Below are 18888 nucleotides of genomic sequence, written 5' to 3'. Positions count from 1 at the left end.
GAATCTAAACAAGCCAGCCGAATCCACAGCTAGCTTTGCAGGTTTAATTAGCTCTACAGTCATAGCCAGGCATAGTTTCAGCCCTACTAGGCCTTTTTGCTCCAAGAAAGGCATGCTGGTTAACCATGATCTGTTGGAGAAAATGAAGGCCTTTGCTGGCCAGCCAACCATCGTGGCAGACAAGGACGCAGTGACTGAGTTCAAGGCCACTGCAGTCCAAAAGTGCTGCAGTCTTCAGGCAGCCTATTTGGTGAAATTGGTCCATCTTGAAAACGGCGCAACTAAGACAGGACAGCAGAGAAAAATGGAGATATGATTTCAACACCCACTGATTCTCGGAGCTCATAATGGCCCACACTCTTATTTCACTTCAGCAAACTAGCACTTGAAAAAAGCTTTTCCTAGGGTCCCTAGAGTTTCACTGTAGTTACAGTAAAAACATGCAGGAGACGAGAAGGAACGTGCAGTTTATTCTTTCTTCAACCAACTGTTTTCATACAAGCTCACGGTGTTTGCATCTTGGTGTTATTACTACGCTGTAGTAGGATCTTTGGTGTGCACCGACAATGCACAGCTTGCAGTTTGCTTCTATCAAAACTTGAAACACAGGTTCCACAAAGAACCAAGCAGAAAGCACGCTCAAAAATCCGCCACAATAACCATTCGTCTTTCCCCAGTAGTTGTGAAAGCCTGGAAAGATCTTGTCACTGACAGTTTACTAGACATCACACATGGGGCTCAGTCGTTCTTTCCTCAGGTTTGTCCTACTAGAAAGCTGCATTGCCTGCCTGAGCTAGAGGGACCTCCGAATATTTAGCAAGGGTGTGCAAATAATGAAATTTTCAGTATGAACATAATTCAGAAAGCTATGAACAGGCTAACAATGTTGCCTTCATTTTTTTTTTTCAATCAAACAAGTCAGCATGTTCGATTGGTATCTTAACTTTTAAAGGACTATATATAGACACTTCATTTGTGGGTTCGCGTTTTATCATTTGTAATGATGCTTAAGAAATTACTGTAAACGGATCACCACATCACTTCACCTACGACTGCTGAATAATTTATAATCGAGTTTCTTTTCTCACCTGTTTCGGTTTCAACAGTCGAACGATGGCTGTGACGTCACAGTCAAGTCTAGGCGACGCTATGGATAAAAATACAGTGACATAATCATTGCTGTGTCATTTGAACCAACTACAATGATTAAGACAGCGTGCCTCAAGAACAGGAATCACTGCAAGTAAAGAATGAGTGATCCCATCACTGTTTTTTCATGCCGTGCATCAAGACATGATTGCGACGTCACAGCCATCTCTCAGATGTCAAAACTGAAACAGCTGAGAAAAGAAAATTAAATTATAAATTATTTAGCAGTCATAGGCAAAAACTGTGTGTAGATCAATATACAGGAATGACTTACGCATCATTAACAAGAATAAAAATGTCACCAAAATTTGGTGCCTATAGTCCTTTGGGCATTCACAGTGTTACAACTGTTGGATTTTTCTAGCTTACATAAAAGCTCGACCTTTGTCATCCCCATCATCTGAGATCGGGCTTGAAACCTATCCACAAGGCCTATCAAAGTGGCACCCTCACGAGCCGACCGTGTGTCAGAGCTGAATCTGGTCCAGGGAGGTGACGTGCTCGAAGGCTGCCTTCTGGTCATTGGTGAGCGGGGAATTGCCCGGACGCATCACGATGCGTGCCTGCAAGCCTGCCTCGCGTGCAGCCTGGGCCTCTGCAAGGAACCACACGGTAGGAGAAGTTGGTGCAAATACTATGACAAGGACAAAGACGCACATGATGATGGCAAGCACTTGTGACCATCATATGTGCCTCGTTTCTGATGGTTGCTGGCGTGGTATAGACCACAAGAGATTACACTACATGGTTAAGAAGAGGGAAGTGTAAAAAGTTATTGGTTTGATGAAAAAAAAAAGCTATAGAAAAACGAAAACGCACCCCTATCTTCTCCTGCTGTTCTGAAGCAGCACCTGCACTTCCCTCCTGCTGAGGGCTACTGACGGCACACTCATGCATTCTCCCTCCTGTCGCTTTAAAAGCTCCAATCTTCCGAGTCAAGATGCCTTTTCTTTTTGCTCATTGTGCCCACATTGCAAAGCATAACATTCGCATCTTTTCTGCCCTGGTAGCAACAATGTTTCACATGCCATTCGATGCTCCTTCAAGTGCTCATTGAGACAGCAGCCACTCTGTCTCACATGTGTGGGAGACTTTGCAACAAAGTATTCCTCGGGCTCACTCCTTGCACTGACTTTCCTGCACAGGCTTCTGAACTTGTCTGGCACACAGAGCGCTACATTCAGAGCAGACGATCTTCAAAAACATATCCTGTGAATGTATGGCAGGACCACAGCTCCCACTTGTTAAATTTCCTTGCTCAAGGCTGCACTCTTTAAACATCTTAAAACCGAACATAGCTTATTTTTTGTTTTCTTTATGAGCAAATATTTTTTTTTATTTTATTTTTCCTCAAATTTTTGTTCTTCAAGTTTTCTTTGTACTAAGGTTTTTTTCACCAACCCTAAGAATTTTCCGGTTTCCCTCTTTTTCTTTCTTTGCCCCACCACTAGTGCAGAGTTCACATAACTGAGCAGCACATTTCCCTCTTTTGTGCATATGGCCAGTGGTGACAACATTAGGGAGGACTCAAGGTTCCTCCTCCAGATTTTGTTTTCAGTTAAGTGACTCTGGGCCTTGATTTCAACACGTCGCTGTTAGGGCTTTCCAATACTCTGGAGAACATTTATTGTGATTGTAGTGTTTTGCGCCAATAATAAACGAAGTCACATATACACGGCAGAGTTCGACCTAAGAAGATACGCTGCCTGAAAGCCCGGGAATTTGTCAACAGCAACTTCCCAGAAAACAGAAGTGATGGAGACTGTATATGAAGATGCGACAGAATAAACCAGTTCAGTTCAGTTTTAGTTCAGTGCCGTCCTTTTTTGATTTATCCCAAGGACACTACAAATGAGGATGGAATACCGAAAGTGACTCCAACACGACACAGCAAAGCACCAACACTGCACTTAAAGAAGCCTCTCCTCAGAAGCACACAACACAACGCTGAACTGACAACTGAGTTTATTGCTCATATCGCAGATAGATAGCGTGCTGATAAGGTAATTTTCCCCGTGATTATCATTTTTATTATTTCTCTTGCTACGTGCGCATGTGTTGCTTCTGCACTGAAGGGTATATAAGAATGTCAGTTTCTTAGCAATAAATTCAGTTGTCAGTCCAGCGTTGTGTTGTGTGCTTCTCTCCTTGTCTGCGTCTTTCCGCTGGTTTTAATCCATACCAGCATGGGCATGGACGCACTGCTGACTTTTATCGCTGCATCACTGCGACAGCACTGGATGTGATGGCATGCCAGACTGCAGCTACATTCTGTATGAGGCCACAGTTGAAAAACTAAAGAGGAACACCAATTCAAGCGTCATGTGTTTCACCAAGTGAGGCAGGAGGCAATAAAAACAATAGATCACTTACACGCTTGTCTACGACACCTGGACAAAGAAATTTTCTCCCAGATTATAGAAAGCACCACATCATTGAGGCTAAGAAGAACTGCCCTTGGAGAGCATAGGATCATACTGGATTATTTGTTAAGCAAAGAGGCACAGCATAGAAAATGCCAAAACACAGCTGCCGAACTGAGAAGCATACGACAGTAAACAAGGTACGAGGTGTAGTCCCAAAGAAGCTGTAACAAAGCCGCCAGCAAAAAAGAAATTTGAAAATGCCCGGAAGAAATCTGCCCATCCTGTGGAGGACAGTAGCCCCATGATGGAGAAAAAGAGAAAAGTCCATCTGCCTTAATGGCATCAAGAAGAGGCAAAAGAATCGCTCGCCATTTTTCAAGAAGATTCAGGCCGATTATGACATGATTTGGCCAGCTCAGCTGATCCCACTGAAAGAGCTGGGAGGGCAGACAACGAGGAATTCATCAAAAGAAATGCTGCACCTGAATCACGCATGCCGGCCAAAACAACAACAAGCAAGCTGCTGACATATCTTTAAAACAACACAGTAGAGCAATGCTAACCTTTTTTTTTTCTTTTTGTTTACAAAGTATCTTGTTTAATCTCACACATACTGTTTCATCTTCATTTATAAATTTTGTGAGCATCGAATAAAAATTTAGTGGAAGTCTAGTGGTTGTGTCTGTCCCTTGTGTTCTAGCTGCGCTATGGAACATAACGCATACCTGCTAGCCCTCACCCTAACCCTTGGAAGCAAGCCTACTTTTAGAAGACATGTGGCAATAGTAGATGGTGCCACATGGCAGCCAGCAGCGTTGGACCTAGGAAAATGCCCCGAGCAGCGCTGCCTGAAACCCGAAGCCTGGGAATTTGTAAACAGAAAGATGGCCGCCCAGAGGGGAAAAAAAAAAAGACATCACTGCAGCACGAGTCCGTTGTATATGAGGATGCGATAGAATAAACCAGTTCAGTTTTAACTGAGTGTTGTCCTTCGGGATTTATTTCATGACACTGCAACCCGCATAAAGTTTCAAGTATGCTTTTGCCTGATGTAGGCTTCACATGTTTGTTATTAATAAAGAGGCTCAATGGGGAAGTACCAACTTGTTTTCAAAGCAGAACCAATAGAACGACTCATGCAGTTCTTTGTTGCCAGACAAGTTTCCTAATGGCTCCAGGTAGCCTGCGGTGACTGCTTCGCGGCAGTTTGCTCTCACTTCTCCCAACACCAGCGATTCAAAAGGCTCGGAGAATGTGCTATATCAAGTTAAAAGGATATTTTTTAGCAAATAGTCCCTTTCAATCACGAGTGGTTTGTTTTAAATTTACTTGCAGGAAGGCATCTATTATGCTCTACGCTTTTCAAGTTTAGGAATATTTTTAGGCATTAGGCCCAATTCAATATGCATTACTATAACTCTGCCGTTGGTGTTCTGCCATTGTTTCGATTACGGCGGCCCACATTCACAAATCTAATGAAAGTGCTGCGAAGTCTGGCCACACTGGGCAAGATGGCTGAAGTATTGAGGTCCGCGCGTAACTCATCCCTTGAAAATGTATTGCAGTTCCTAGTTTGTGGCGAAATCTGTGGTGTTTTGTGAACAGTGGTCACGTTTTTGACAGTTCCCGCTTCATTCTGACGTGTTCCAAGTGCACCAGTGTCTATCAGACCGATGTTCAGGTGCCGGCGTCACTGGAGATCCTCAAGAAATCACGATCTAACTGACGAACGTTCTGACGGACCTACCGTGGAGAAAAGCGGTGTGTTACTGTGTCGCCAATTCTTCTGACAAACAGAAACATGTTGGGAGTGCAGAAATTCATCATTATCATCAGCCTGACTATATACCCACTGCAGGGCGAAGGCCTCTCCCATATTTCTCCAATTAACTCGGTTCTGTGCTAGCTGCATCCACTTGACCCCTGCGAACTTCTTAACCTCATCCGCCCAGCTAATTTTCTGCCGCTCCCTGCTACGCTTTCCTTCCCTTAGAATCCAGTTTGTTACCCTAAGTGACCACCGGTTTTCATCTCTACACACTACATGTCCTGCCCATGCCCATTTCTTCTTCTTAATTTCCACTAGAATGTCAGTAACTTGAGTTATTTCTCTGACCCACTCTGAACGCTTCCTATCTTTTAATGCTACCCCTACCATTTTTTTTTCCATAGCCCTCTGCATTGTCCTCGGAGTTTATTGGAAGAAAAAAGGAACAGACATTTATCCATTGCTTATTTGAATCTCTGGCCACAACTGCTAAAACACCTAAAAAAAATTGTGCATTATTTTCACACGAAAAGGGCTGCAGATAAAAACATTGAGTTGATATATATAAGATAGTCATCACGTCGCTCCAGTTTCCTGTCACTGTGTGCTTTGTGGCCATAGAGCTGGTATATTTTTAAATTTAATTATGGAGCACTTGAAAGGTAGGTAGTTAATGCAACTCGTCTGAACGCCATCTAAAAGAGTCGGCTTTGTCTTTGACGAAATGATGAAACCTAAACGAGCTATGTTACATTTAATTAGTTAGAGTACACACAGCTGAAAGGTAAAGGTACTTTTCCATCCCTAGGATGATAAAACCAGCAAGTATGATCTTTTAAAAAAGTTAACGTGATATCGAGAAAATGTATGCTATTGTTATTGAGTTTCGTCATTTGTTCGAAAAAGTCGTGCCCACATGCTGTTGAAGAAAGCATCTTCTTGCAGTCAAAAATGTTGCAAGATGCTGGTTACCCAACCCCCTGCACATGCTGGTTTTAGTGGCCCCAGAAGGACTTATCAAAATAACAAAAGTAGAATCAAGTCACAGCAAGAGCTGGAAAAGATAAAAGAAAATATGCAGTCATTCCTTAGAAGCACAGGCTTCTGCACAACCACAACCTTAAAAAAATTGGTAACCGTGTGAATGTCTAATGTTTTGTTCTCTGCCCCAAGTAAGCTGAGCCTGCTATTTAAGCAAAGTCAAGCATCGAAAGCAAATTGTAAAATGCACAGGAGGGGTTGTGTACCTTTGACTTGTGGTAAATATTACATAGGCCAAACTGGCAGATGCCTAAGTGAGAGATTAGGTGAGCATAATTATGTTGTGGACAACAAATGAGCATTAATTGTCTCAACTACAAAAGTCCTCTCTTTCCTCAATGTGAAGTTCTTTATAGGAGCAAATGTAAAATATCACATGAAATTGTTGAGGCTTTAGAGATAGCATGAACTGGCGATGATTGCATAAGTGGTCCGTCAATTAGGTTATCCGAAAAAGAAATGACATATCTTGCGTCTTTGACAAGTGCAGCTCGATAATGTTTTTCTTTTTCACCGAGTTCTTAGCTTTGCATACGCATGCGACTTCAAGAGCATCAATATATTTTGCTTCTCGCATGAAATAAAATCAGTTGGAAGTAAGCGCTTGTGCGTCCATCTTTTGCTGTGTTCAGTGTGTTTTTTATGTGCTTTTCAGGATCAATATGGCTAACCAACTCGTCCAAACACAGCCTTGTTTGGATTTCTTTGATCTTGTGTGATCCATCATGGATAAACAGCACTTTTTCAGACAAAGACAACACAACAGTGGACAGCATGTGCAATAACTTTCAACTCAGGTTTATTCAATGTATTGCAGGCTTTTATGCACTGCAGGAGCATACAGGAGCAGATAGAGCAAGTGCTGTCCACTCTTGTGTTGTCCTTGTCTGAAAAAATGCCGTTTCTCCGTAAAGATGAACCAACTCGCCCGAACATCCACCCTGATCTTCCCCTCATTTCAGTGAGTGCTAATGCATACTTGCAATACTTTCGTGCACTATATATGTAGAAAAACATTCAAGAAGGTCTGGAAATAATTAATAATTAGCTGCTGTAGAGGAAGCCATCACCTTCAATAGTGTGTCATGAAACACGAAAAACTGATGAGTGTGTTGGCTTTCTCGTACAGCTGATGAGCCTCGTCCTATCAAGCTCAACTTGAAGGCTGTTTTATGAGTGACAGCCTTTAGAGCAGCCGCAAATCATTTCTTGCACTTAATTGCCAGGTGTCCAAGAAAGCGCACTCTGGTATATGTAAGGAAGGCTGTGTGCATCAGTTTTGTATGGCCAATCTGAATTCACTTTCACTTATTCACAGGGGTCATTTATGCTGCAGATGACAAGGTGATGTGTGCATATATCTGCAAAATCACTCATTTGTTTTACTGATATCATTTTCTTAATGTACAATGTTTACTTCACTTTTACTACAGCATATATCACATGTATGAAATATCCTAGAACTAAACTTGATTGGGGCAAGACGGATAAAAGGCACATGTGAAGGGCCATCAAGAACTTGGAGTTCAAAAGTTCGGCTCACTGGCATAGATAAAATGTTGGTTTCAATATCTTTTCCATTCAGTTCAATAACCCCCTGATTGCCTGTTGATTATAGTAATTTAGGCTAATTCTGGATTCGATGTGTGTATGTACATGAATAACTACATTCACGAGGTGTGATACGCATGCAAGCATTTGACAAAATCAGCACCTTGCAAGCGGGCTATGTCCCCAGCAAATTACAGTTTGAGAATTCATTGCAAAAAAAAAAAAGAAAGAAAAGAAAAGAAAGAAAAAAAAAAAGAAGGTCTCGGCTCGATCAGTTCACCATGCTAGTCATCACAGGCCTGTCGCTGACAAAACTATACTGATTCGGGGATCTTGTTCAAGTGTGATAAGCTGCAACGCGGAAAGTGAGTGGCCGTATAGGCGAATGATTATGCAATGGGCCCAATTTTCGTAAAGTGTGCAGTCCAAGATCGAGTGCAGTGTCATGCACTGCTTCAGCTGCAGATCTTGAGACGCCTGCTTCATGCGGCGAAGAATTCAGCCGATCATCGTAGACTGCTCCCTTACGCACATTTGATGATGATGTTCTTAGCAGAATCAGCTTAAAAAGCACTATGATCAAGCTGTCACAGCTAGGAGTTGTTTACGCAGGTGCTGATCGACTTTTGTACGTGATGCAAGAAGTCGACCAGTGTAGCACATATTGTTTGCAGGTGTTCCGTGCCTTAGGAAGGTTTAGTAGAAGGCAATTGATACCAGGAAAGAAATTGTACAACAAAAACTGACGAGTTCATATATAATTTGTCGATGGCATTTTCAATGCACTTCACGGAGATTGGAAATGCATCGAGTCTCTGGCGCCGATCGCTGAAGCACGAAGGAAATAGATGAAACAATGTACCACTGTGCTGACACACGCTGCGGAACGGCTGCAGAATCGGTTTGCTGTTGTTTTTTATTGCAAAAGCAATTCTACTCGCACTTTCAAGCCTTCGCGTGATCTGCCCGCAGTTACGTTTCACCTTAAGCGGAGTGACGTCACACCAGTTGCTAGATATGGGGGACCAAGTCGCTCCTTCGGATCACCCAGCTGCAGTTACGGCGCGTGGTTGCTGCACCACTCACCTGCGGCGCTACTGTCGCTGTGACGTCACGCTAGCTGCTATATATGCTGGCGTTGACTGCTCTAGCCGAGATTCTTCACTATGTCGTCAACTAGTAAGGCTAAGGAGAGAGCTGATTGCCAATGTGAAGCCCGGAAGAGACAGAGAACCACAGAAACCGCCGAAAAAAGGGAAGAACGGCTTTCAAAACGACGGGCACGAGATGCAGCACTATGAAAGTGTTCTACCTCTACGGAAGCGTAGCCAGGCAATTATTGCTTTCGCAATTCTCAAGGCTTAACCAAGTTGAGCCACAACCATTTCTTTTTCCTTTTTCGCGGTGCTACGAGCACTTTGCTAGCGGGTTTCCATAGCGCGAGCAAGGGGCATCTGCTACTGGACCTCTTTAGCTTGTTGCATAGTTTCACCGCCAGGTGCCGCATGGATTCCTGGATTAAAGAATAGACCAACATCGTGTTCACAAAATAACAAGGCGTTTGTGATGCTGTGGTGAAAAGTAGGCTTAGTGCCCATAGGAATACATGGAAGTTCTCAGATCAGTTTTCTAATTTCACGGAGCACCTGTGATGTTTTTTTGGTACAGAGCAACCATGAACATCCTAGAACAGATTGTGAAGGCATGAAACACCATTTCAGAGGCGCAGTATATTTAAAACATCACAAAACATATAGGGGTGCGAGTTGGGAGGGCGATCCATAGGGAACCTGCGCTGCCCAGGGGGCGCGCTTAAAATCAAACACCTAGCGCCGCCTGGTTTCAAAATGAGCAAGCGTATAGTAGGACGGAGCACGCCGCTCGTCATGCCGTGGCTGCGCCCATTGGTGGATTGTGAGCTTTCTATTTCGTGCATAAAGCTTTTATCGCAGTTACAGGGTAGTCCACTGTTAGAGTGAACAGGAGGGCAGGCTGTTGCACGCCGCTGCACCAGACATGGTCCTCCTAGTGTTCTGAAGAACTTGGAATTTTCTTTTTGATTGACTTAAAGGCGCAACCTGACCTCCTCAGCTGCCTGCCAACTTGGTTCACGCTGCCGCTGCATTATCGAAGCTATCACGTCGCTACGTGCAGGTTTGAAATAGTTCTCGTGAGTTCAGTCTTTCTTTTTTGTTTCTTGCTATATATGGGGCGCTTGCAAAGGTGAGCGTCCAATTACGCGCGCACTTTCAAGCAAATAAGATTACCTCCGTTGAAGCATCGCTAGTGGAGAGTAAATATATCACAGCAAAGTGAAACAACCTCCCTGCTATACTAAAATTAGATAGGATTTGGAAGTACTGCGCGCGTTAAGCGCATTGAACGCGTGCAGTACTTACCTACTGCCTTTTGAGAAACAGTAATGATTCGACAGCTTCATGATGAGAATATTTCTTGACCAAAAGTGCCTCGTGTGTTGCGAAATATAACGCACCGTTATTTAGGGCAATGCTGTGGACCGTATCTATAGAGAAACAAAGGCCTGTAGTCACGCTTCGACACTTGCCTGTTTATGACAGCGAACGACTATCTATTGATGGTTTGAAGTGTATTTTGTTCATTCTTCGAAGCGAATAAAACCGGGATCCGCTGCGAATCATCGATCGAAAAGGCTCGCACAGGACAGTAAATAGTTAAGTGGCCACAATTGTTCCGCTGATAAATTTTGGGCAGAAATTATCGGCGCCCTACATTGAGAGAGCGTGGGGGAGAGTTGCCATATCTTAAATCTTCTTAGTCTAAACTCGCACTCTCTATCTTAAGAGACAAGAATGAACTGCATCGAAAGATGGGGTTAGTATCGGTGATAGTACAAAAAAAAAAAAAAAAAAAAAAAATTGCGCGAACATGAAACAACAAAATTGCTATGCTTTGTTCTTTGTACAGAATGAAAATTGCAGCATGCACCATTTAACGGTGTGATGTGCGTTGTCATACATTGGCGCACCCCCCCACCCCCCCCTCCCCAAGCCACCCTGTGCGCCGACTGCGACTAGAGATCGGCGTATCTAGATTATTTTGTGCCCAAATAAAGGACTAGAGGAATCATGGTGACAGCAGCATATGTGCTATGCAACAATCATTCAGCGTGAAGCAACTAGATCGTATAGCGTGATATTTCCAATACGCAAGTTTTTCTGAATTGAGCATGAAAACTATCTAACTATAAAATTGTATGTGTGCAAAACAAATATTACACTAATGTTTTCAGCGATACATCAGCCATCAAACTAAAACATTTAAACGCAAAAAGCGCTTTTTGCGCTAATGAAGCAATACATCTTTTATTCGAAGCAAATGATGAATGAATTAATTCTCTAATTGGAGAGTTGTTTTCAAGGAAGGCTCACTTACTGACCCATAGGAAAATGTTGAAGGGTCACTAGGGACTTGCGATAGTTAAAATCAGGAAGAAGTGTGAAAGCATGCCGGTTAGGGCATTACCTGACTCTTTGCACTTCCGACAATACTGTGTATTCGGTTAATGGGTTAGCTCTTTCGTTTTTTCATCTCTAGATAACTGCAATATGTATGCAACCAGGATGCCACTTACTATCGTCCTTTATTGACTTTGAGTTGTCGTTCATCTTGCAACGGCCCACACAAGTACACGAGCAACACTCAACGATCTGATGTTTGTGCGTGAACCTCAAGCCCACGCCAGCTCTAAAAGGCGCCCTTCACAACACGTTCTCATCAGATTGTGCAAATAATAAAAGCAAATAAACAGAACTCTATATGTACGCTATGACAGGTGAAGACACGTTATAAAGCGTAATAAGTAGCGCCTCAACAATCCTCCTTACTCATGCAGTCTCCTGAATCCACCCAAGTTCTACCGCCACTGTGTTTTGTACGACTGCGGTGGAATGGAATACAGAGCAATCTTAACACAGCAGCATGCCTTTGCTTTCGCGATAAATTAGCCGCTCTTCAGCGCCTCCAGCCGCGGCAGTCTCAGCCGTCCGACCTAGATAGTGGCATAACGGCTACTTGGCGGTACGCGGAAAACTCCAGCGCAGGTTCCCTACAAAGACATGAGATCATCGTCATCAGCTGCAGCCTGACTATACCCACTGCAGAGCGAAGGCCTCTCCCGTATTCTTCCAACTAACTCAGTCCTGTAGTAGCTGCATCCACTTGACTCCTCTGAACTTCTCAACCTCTTTTGCTTACCTAACTTTCTGCCGCTCCCTGCTACGTTTCCTTCCCTTGGAATCCAGTTTTTTACCCTAAGTGAGCATCGGTTTTCGTCTCTACACACTACATGCCCTGCGCATGCTCGTTTCTTCTTGATTTCCACTAGAATGCCATTAACTGGAGTCATTTCGCTAACCCACTGTGCGCTCTTCCTATCTCTTAACGTTACACCTACCATTTTTTCGTTCCAAAGCCCCCTGCGTTGTCCTCAGCTGAGGTGGAACCCTATTGGTTAGCCTCCACGTTTCAGCCCCATAGGTGAGTACAGGTAAAGTTCAACTGTTGTATACTTTTCTCTTGAGCGATACCGGTAAGCTGCTAGACATAATCTGCGAGTGCTTGCCAAATGTGCTCCATCCCAACCTTATTCTCCTTGTTATTTCCCAGTCATGGTCTGGATCTGCGGTTATTATCTGTCCTAAGTAGACATATTCGCCGACTACTTCCAATGCTTCGCTACCTAAAGTAAACTGCCGAGGCTGTTGAACATTACCTTAGTCTTCTGCATATTGATTTTCAAGCCCACCTTTCTGCTAATCCTGTCTAGGTCATCAATCAATCTTTGCAGTTCATCCCCTGAGTTACTTATTAAGGGAATGTCATCAGCAAATTGCAGATTACCTAGGTATCCTCCATCTACCCTTATCCCTAACTGCTCCCATTAACTGCTTCCTAACTGCCCTGAATACTTCCTCTAAACAAGCTGTGAATAGTACTGGGGAGATTGTGTCTGCTTGCCTAACACCTTTCTTTATATGAATTTTTTGTTACTTTCTTTATGCAGAACTATGACTGCTGTGCAGCCACTACAGAACCATACAGAACCGCTCAGCTCGCTTCATCTTCAGTAACTTCAACAGGACATCAAGTGTAACACAAATGAAACTACTATTAAACCTTCCCCTTTTATAAGATCGTCGAAAACTCTCCCGCATTTGTCTCTTCCACAAAATTTATTATCAAAACAGTATTTTACACACTGTATATTACCCCAGCACCGTTTATTTCTTCGCGGCGAGACCATAATCAGAAACTATATTTTAATTTTTAACACTGTCCTGTTTAACAATGTCATGGGTTCTAACTCCTTTTTTCCCAGAAATAGCAAGGACTGAAAAAGTTATCGCCTTTATTAACAACTGTAACTAATCCTGATAAGTTTAGAAGCGCACTTGAAAATGCTTTGCAGTGATGTATTTCGAGCGTTTATATTCATTCCCATTTTTAATCAACATTTTTGTTTGCGTCTTATCATGTTAGCAAGAAGAAAAAAAAAAAACGGTTGAACTGCTTATTCATTACATGTGTAAACTTACCATCGTGCACTCTGTATTTTGGTTTTCCGTGCTTATCATCATCAGTGGTAGCTCAATATCTTGCATTCTTTTTTCATTTGCATCGTTTGTTCTTGCTAGTTATTTCTGTATTTTGTATTGTATTGACCCCTCTCCTCTCTAATGTACCCCGTACCCTGAGGGTAAAATAAATGAAATGAAATATGTATCTTCCAGTACTTTCACATATGGCTCGTCTAAACCCTGCTTTTGCAATGTCTGCATGACCACTGTGGTTTCTACCGAGTCAAATGCTTTTTCGTAAACAATGAATGCTACGTATACGGGCTGGTTATATTCAAAGCATTCTTCTACCACCTGGTTGATGGTATGGATGTGATCGATAGTAGAGCACCTTTCCCGAAAACCTGCCTGATCTTTGCTTGGTTGAAGTCTAAGGTTGTCCTGATTTTATTAACTAGCGTAACAGATAGTAAGCTGACTGGTCTAATTTTCAAGTCCTTAGTGTCCCCTTTCTTATGAATTAAGATAATGTTTGCGTTCTTCCATGGTTCCTGTTAGGGATGGGTTGCTCCGGAGCGAGCCGGATCTTTGGAGCCGCTCCTTTCAAAGAGCCATGTGGCTCTACAAAGCCGGAGCCGGATCCGCCGGAGCCGTCGGATCCAGAGCGGTAAGTGAGCTTTCGGAGAGCTGGTTGCTGGTTCTCTAGTTCAGTGAACCGTTTCGTCACAGGAGAGTGAGATTTCCACGCCATCTATTAGCGATGCGAGAAAGCAACCTCCCGCCGTTTCTCGCAAGATTCGCAATAATGTCCTCCCTCTCGGCTGCCTTTTGAGCGGAGTGCGCCATTCTTTTGGAGAGCGAGTGAGGTGGTTCTTTTGCTTTTATTCTATGGATGGAGATCTGCTAGATGGCTTGAACGGCAGTTCTCTTGAAAAGCCGGTTCTGTCTCGTTCAGTGAGCCGTGTCTGTTGGAACCGGGTGAGATTTTTCACAACACAAAGCGAGAAAGTAACTATACCGCATTTCCTTGTCAGTGTCACAACCAACCCATTGTCTTCGGATCTTCCCGCGGATACCGTGGACGCACTGCTGCTGGAGCCCAAACTTATTTTTGTCTTGCAGTTCTGTGATTTCGTTCCATGCCGACAAGTGGGGATCGGTGCTCGTACTCGTCCGCTGTGTAAAGTGGTCTGCGGCAATCCATTTGGCTCTGTATACGTAATATGGTGTCACACCCGATGCCATTGAAGGGGCATCGGGTCTGAGGTTCATTGCCAAGCTGCTGTTCGAACGATATCTCACGACACTCATTTGTCGTTCATTGTTCGCTGGTGCAACACCACCATTTGAAGACGAAGTCTTTCGTGTCTCAAAAGACAATCGAACGTGCTGTTTACTCTTTTGAAGAAATAGCGCATAGGACGAGGACGAACATAGAAGGGGACATAGAGAGCACTGACTACAACTATTATACATCTGATCGGAAAAGAAGTGAGAGAAGTCAATGGAAAGTCAATAAAGTCAATAAAGAGGGAAATGATAACCATATGCCCATCGCGCTCGTCGCACAACTCCCGTTCGCACCAAACACAAAGGAGCATTGCCCGGCAGAAACACGACAGTTGCCGTTCTGCCTTCCAATGCCTCCTTACTGACGGCGCGCGAAAAAGGCGAGGCGCCGATAAGCCAGCGTGCCGAAGCACAGCGAAAAGAGAGAGAGAGAGAGAAAAAATGCGAGCCAGTGTTTGTCCTTTAGGGATTTTTGTCGGGACGAATGTAAAAGAATGTTATTCAGTAATTCTGGATAAATAATAACACTATAAGAACGCGTAAAAAGAAAATGGGGCCCACGTGTTCGTCACGGCATTTAACTAGATTGTTGTTATGGCCTCTTTATCATTCAGGCACCGTCCTGGTTATCCCATTTGACCTTTCCCCGCAACAAAAGAATTTTATTTACCAGTCCCTCAATGCATTCAACAAATCGGTTTTTATGCGTCGTGTTGCATCCATGAGTTGGCTCTGTCACGGGGTTACTGATGGGGCTAAGTATTGACAGCGAGCGAAAAAGCAGAGGATATTCGTATCTCAAAATGTTGCGCTATCTTTTTTAGGTTCTGTAACGTCTGTATGTACTGAATAACAACTTTCATTACTTGTTGTAGTTATATATATATATATATACATATATACAAGATCCGGCCCCTCCTGAGCGACCCACTCACCTTTACAGATGTAAGTGAGCCAGTGAGCCGTTCAAGTGAGCGGAGCCGCTCCGATCCGCTCACTAAGTGAGCTGTCTTGCCCATATCTATCTGCTCTGCTTTTGCATATCCGCATCATCAAAGGCTTCCAGCTAGCTCGAGAATATTGTGCGTCATCCAAGCTTTCCAGTTAGCAGTGCACTCGACCGGATGCCTTGAATTTCCTTTAAAGGGGTAGGGTCACCAAATTTTTGTGCTGTACTTTTGCATTGTAAATAGTGCATAGCGATTATGTAAGCATAGAGCACGGTTTAGAAGCCTAAAATCACACTGAATAATTTATTATCATATTATTAGTAAGAAACAGTTTCGGTTTGTAATTTCCAGGTTTTTACTTGACGTCAAGAAACAGAAGACATAACATTGGAATGTCATGTGGACGAAAAAACTCGTGATGTCAAGGAACAGGTGCGTCGTGTGCTATGTTTGCAGTGTGACTCCGCCATATGCTCTCATGGTGCAGTCACACTGCGGAAAGAGTTGGCCAACTGTATTTAGTTCACTACAAACAACTGCATCCGTAAACATGTTTGCGTCATTTTGGCGATCCTGTCACGCCGCGCCAACACGAAATATTCGGAAACATGCCGTCGTCGCTTGCGAACAGCTGTCGCCAACTAGCTCTCTGACTTGTTGCTTGTAGCAGTGCCTATGTCGGCCGCTCATTATTGCCCAAATTCCTATACTATGCGAGCGGCTGGGAAAAATTAAAAAGCGGGAGAGGCTTTGACTATGAAGCAGCGTGCGTAAATGCTCACGAGTATATACTTTGAATTGCACTGATCGAGGCACACCTTTCATGTGCCATTTTGAGTGCCGCTTCGTGTGTGCGAATCTGGTGATCTTTTAGAGAGAATTCACAAATTTTAGCGAATGAAAACTGTCATCGAGTATAGTTTTGGCAACAGTGAACTGAAATCGACAATTGTTACGTTGCAGGACGCATGTAAAATCGCCACAAAGCGCCGGTGTGACCCCAGTCGCCGAGCAGTGTAGCAAGCGCCGCTACTTGTGGAGAGAAAATTATGCCGACTGAGCCATACACACATTTTATCGCGCTTATTTTATTATGAGATATGCTTCCTATAGTAAAGCGGTGACAGAAGACGAACCTTTATTACAGCGTTGAGTCGCTGACCCGTTCCGAGTGGCGTCCGGCAAAACCGACCAGGCTTAGCTACGAGTAGGACAGGCAGAGAGCACTGCAGTTCGTTGCCCGGCGTGCCTGCGGGAGGCGCCGTTGCCGAAGGCTCTGCACTTGTGCAGGCGTGCTACTGTTGACGTGTATAGCAGGCAGTCCTGGTAACATTTGTCTTTTCTGGCACAAAGCCAAGGAGTGCTACACTGCCTCACTGCTAAGCTGCTGGCCACTCCGGTCTCGGCTACGGTGACCAACAACAACGCCGTCCGCCGACCATTGCCGCGCCGTCGGCTGCAGCCTTCGAAAATTTTAGTGAATGAATATTGCCGTTAAGCATTATTTTGGCTACAGTGAGCTGTCGTGCTTTCTGTATGTTAGAACTGTTAGAACGCTAAGGGTGCAAAAAAAACAGCCGAAACAAGCTGAACAGCAGCATCGTCTCTTACGTCAGAAAACTGCAGTGACGTCATAAATACTTGATTACAGTTTTTTCAGTGAACCTGTGAACAGTCAATGCGCTAGTGATAAGTCTATGCTTCCTATGCTTCTATGCTTTCTATGCTTCCCTTGAGTCTAACACTTGAGTGTGATGGTCTTCAAACACAAGTGCGTGACAAACTTTGCACAACGTTGTAATATGGTGTCTCTACCCCTTTAAAGCACTGAGGCATCTTGCTCTGGCTGATCACGAGGAGGGGGCACTTGTCGGACCCATCCATGTTTGAGCAAAAATGTATTGTCACCCGCTTTTTACTCAGCTTGCCTCCCTAGCATTTTTGTCCCTTCAGGCCGAGCGTTTTCGATGGCAACGTTTCGTAAAAAAAGCCAGTTTCATCCGTGTTGCAGTTGAATCCTGCTACAACAAAATCGGCGGGGCGTACGAAAAGTTTCATTGTCTGACATTTACAGACAAATTGAGCAAAAAAAAAAATTATTTCAAGAAGTCCGTAAGCTTTGTCTGCTTGTGTTTCACTGGCAGCAGCGGCGTCACACAACTCTCACACTCTGTTAAGAGAGTCATCGCGACGTCGTCGTCGTGAGAGTCCAGGAACTTAATTGACATTGAAGGCATCCATCACCTGCGACGAAGTTGCCAAGGCTGGTGAATCCTGGGCGGAGTCATCTTCAGCATCGGATCATGTCTCTACCGGCTCGCCAACACTTTTAATGATGTCCTCATCACTTAGCTCTTCGTAGACAAGCACATCCATGTCAGCGCTGAGTAAATCGTTCAGCTCGATATCGCCAAGGACGTTTCCTGCATCCTGGAGGGATTTTCAAGCCATACTGATCCCAGGAGTCGACGATGATGGAGCATCATATTCCGGGGCTGTAGCTGTGCTGGTCGCCTCCTAGTCAACAAACCCGGCGTGCTGGAAGCAGTTGTAAATCAAGGTTGACTGGGTCAAGTTCCCTGCAGCAGCCATCATCTGAAGAGCTATGAATAGGTCCATCTTTGTCTCCCTGGCAGTTTCGAGGTTCAAGAGAATCCGCTGAATCAGCTTCTCCCGATAAGCGCACTTTACACTTCGGATGATGCCTTGATCCAGCGGATGAATGATCGAAGTGCAGTTCGGTGGGCAGAACAATGGACCATGAGCAAACAAACCTTTCGATTCTGCCTGCTCATGCCACGGTCAAATGCCATAAGCCAATCCGCAATTATGCCACGAGTCATCCTTGACCGCCCGTCAGTGACATATTTGACGGGAAGGCTTCTGTTTCCCTTGAAGCAGCGCGGTTTGGCACTTTTGCCACTAACTAACAGGGGACGCTTCTCCGATCCATCCATGCTTTTGCATAGCAACACAGTCGCCCTTTTCTTGCTGTGCTTGCCCCCCAGGCAACGCTGCCCTTTAAAATCTAGCGTCCTCGCTGGTAGCATCTCATAAAAGAGGCCTATCTCGTCCGCGTTGTAAATATTGGATGACACGTAGCCGCTCGTAATATCAGCCACGTTGTCTACCACCCATTCCGATGCGCCGCCAGCGTCCGCGAAACTTGCTTCATCGCACAAAACTTTTCCCACGATGTTGTGCCTCGCTTTGAA

General features: G+C 44.2%; 1 protein-coding gene across 5 annotated transcripts in view; it reads right to left on the bottom strand.

Annotated features, from left to right (window-relative positions):
* Nucleotides 1-448: 448 nt before the first annotated feature.
* Nucleotides 449-18888, bottom strand: part of LOC146177916 (enolase-phosphatase E1-like) — an 81319-nt gene continuing 62879 nt past the window's right edge. For all 5 annotated transcript variants that reach the window (XM_084580647.1, XM_084580650.1, XM_084580646.1 and 2 more), the window contains one exon: nucleotides 449-1744. In XM_084580647.1, coding sequence (XP_084436773.1) covers nucleotides 1617-1744 — 128 coding nt within the window. In that variant the 3' untranslated portion in view covers nucleotides 449-1616. The remainder of the gene's footprint in view (nucleotides 1745-18888) is intronic.

The sequence above is a fragment of the Amblyomma maculatum genome, chromosome 10 (genome assembly GCF_055883805.1).
Source record: "Amblyomma maculatum isolate TAMU_Amacu chromosome 10, ASM5588380v1, whole genome shotgun sequence".
Classification (NCBI taxonomy): domain Eukaryota; kingdom Metazoa; phylum Arthropoda; class Arachnida; order Ixodida; family Ixodidae; genus Amblyomma; species Amblyomma maculatum.
This window is presented reverse-complemented; position numbering and strand designations above follow the sequence as displayed.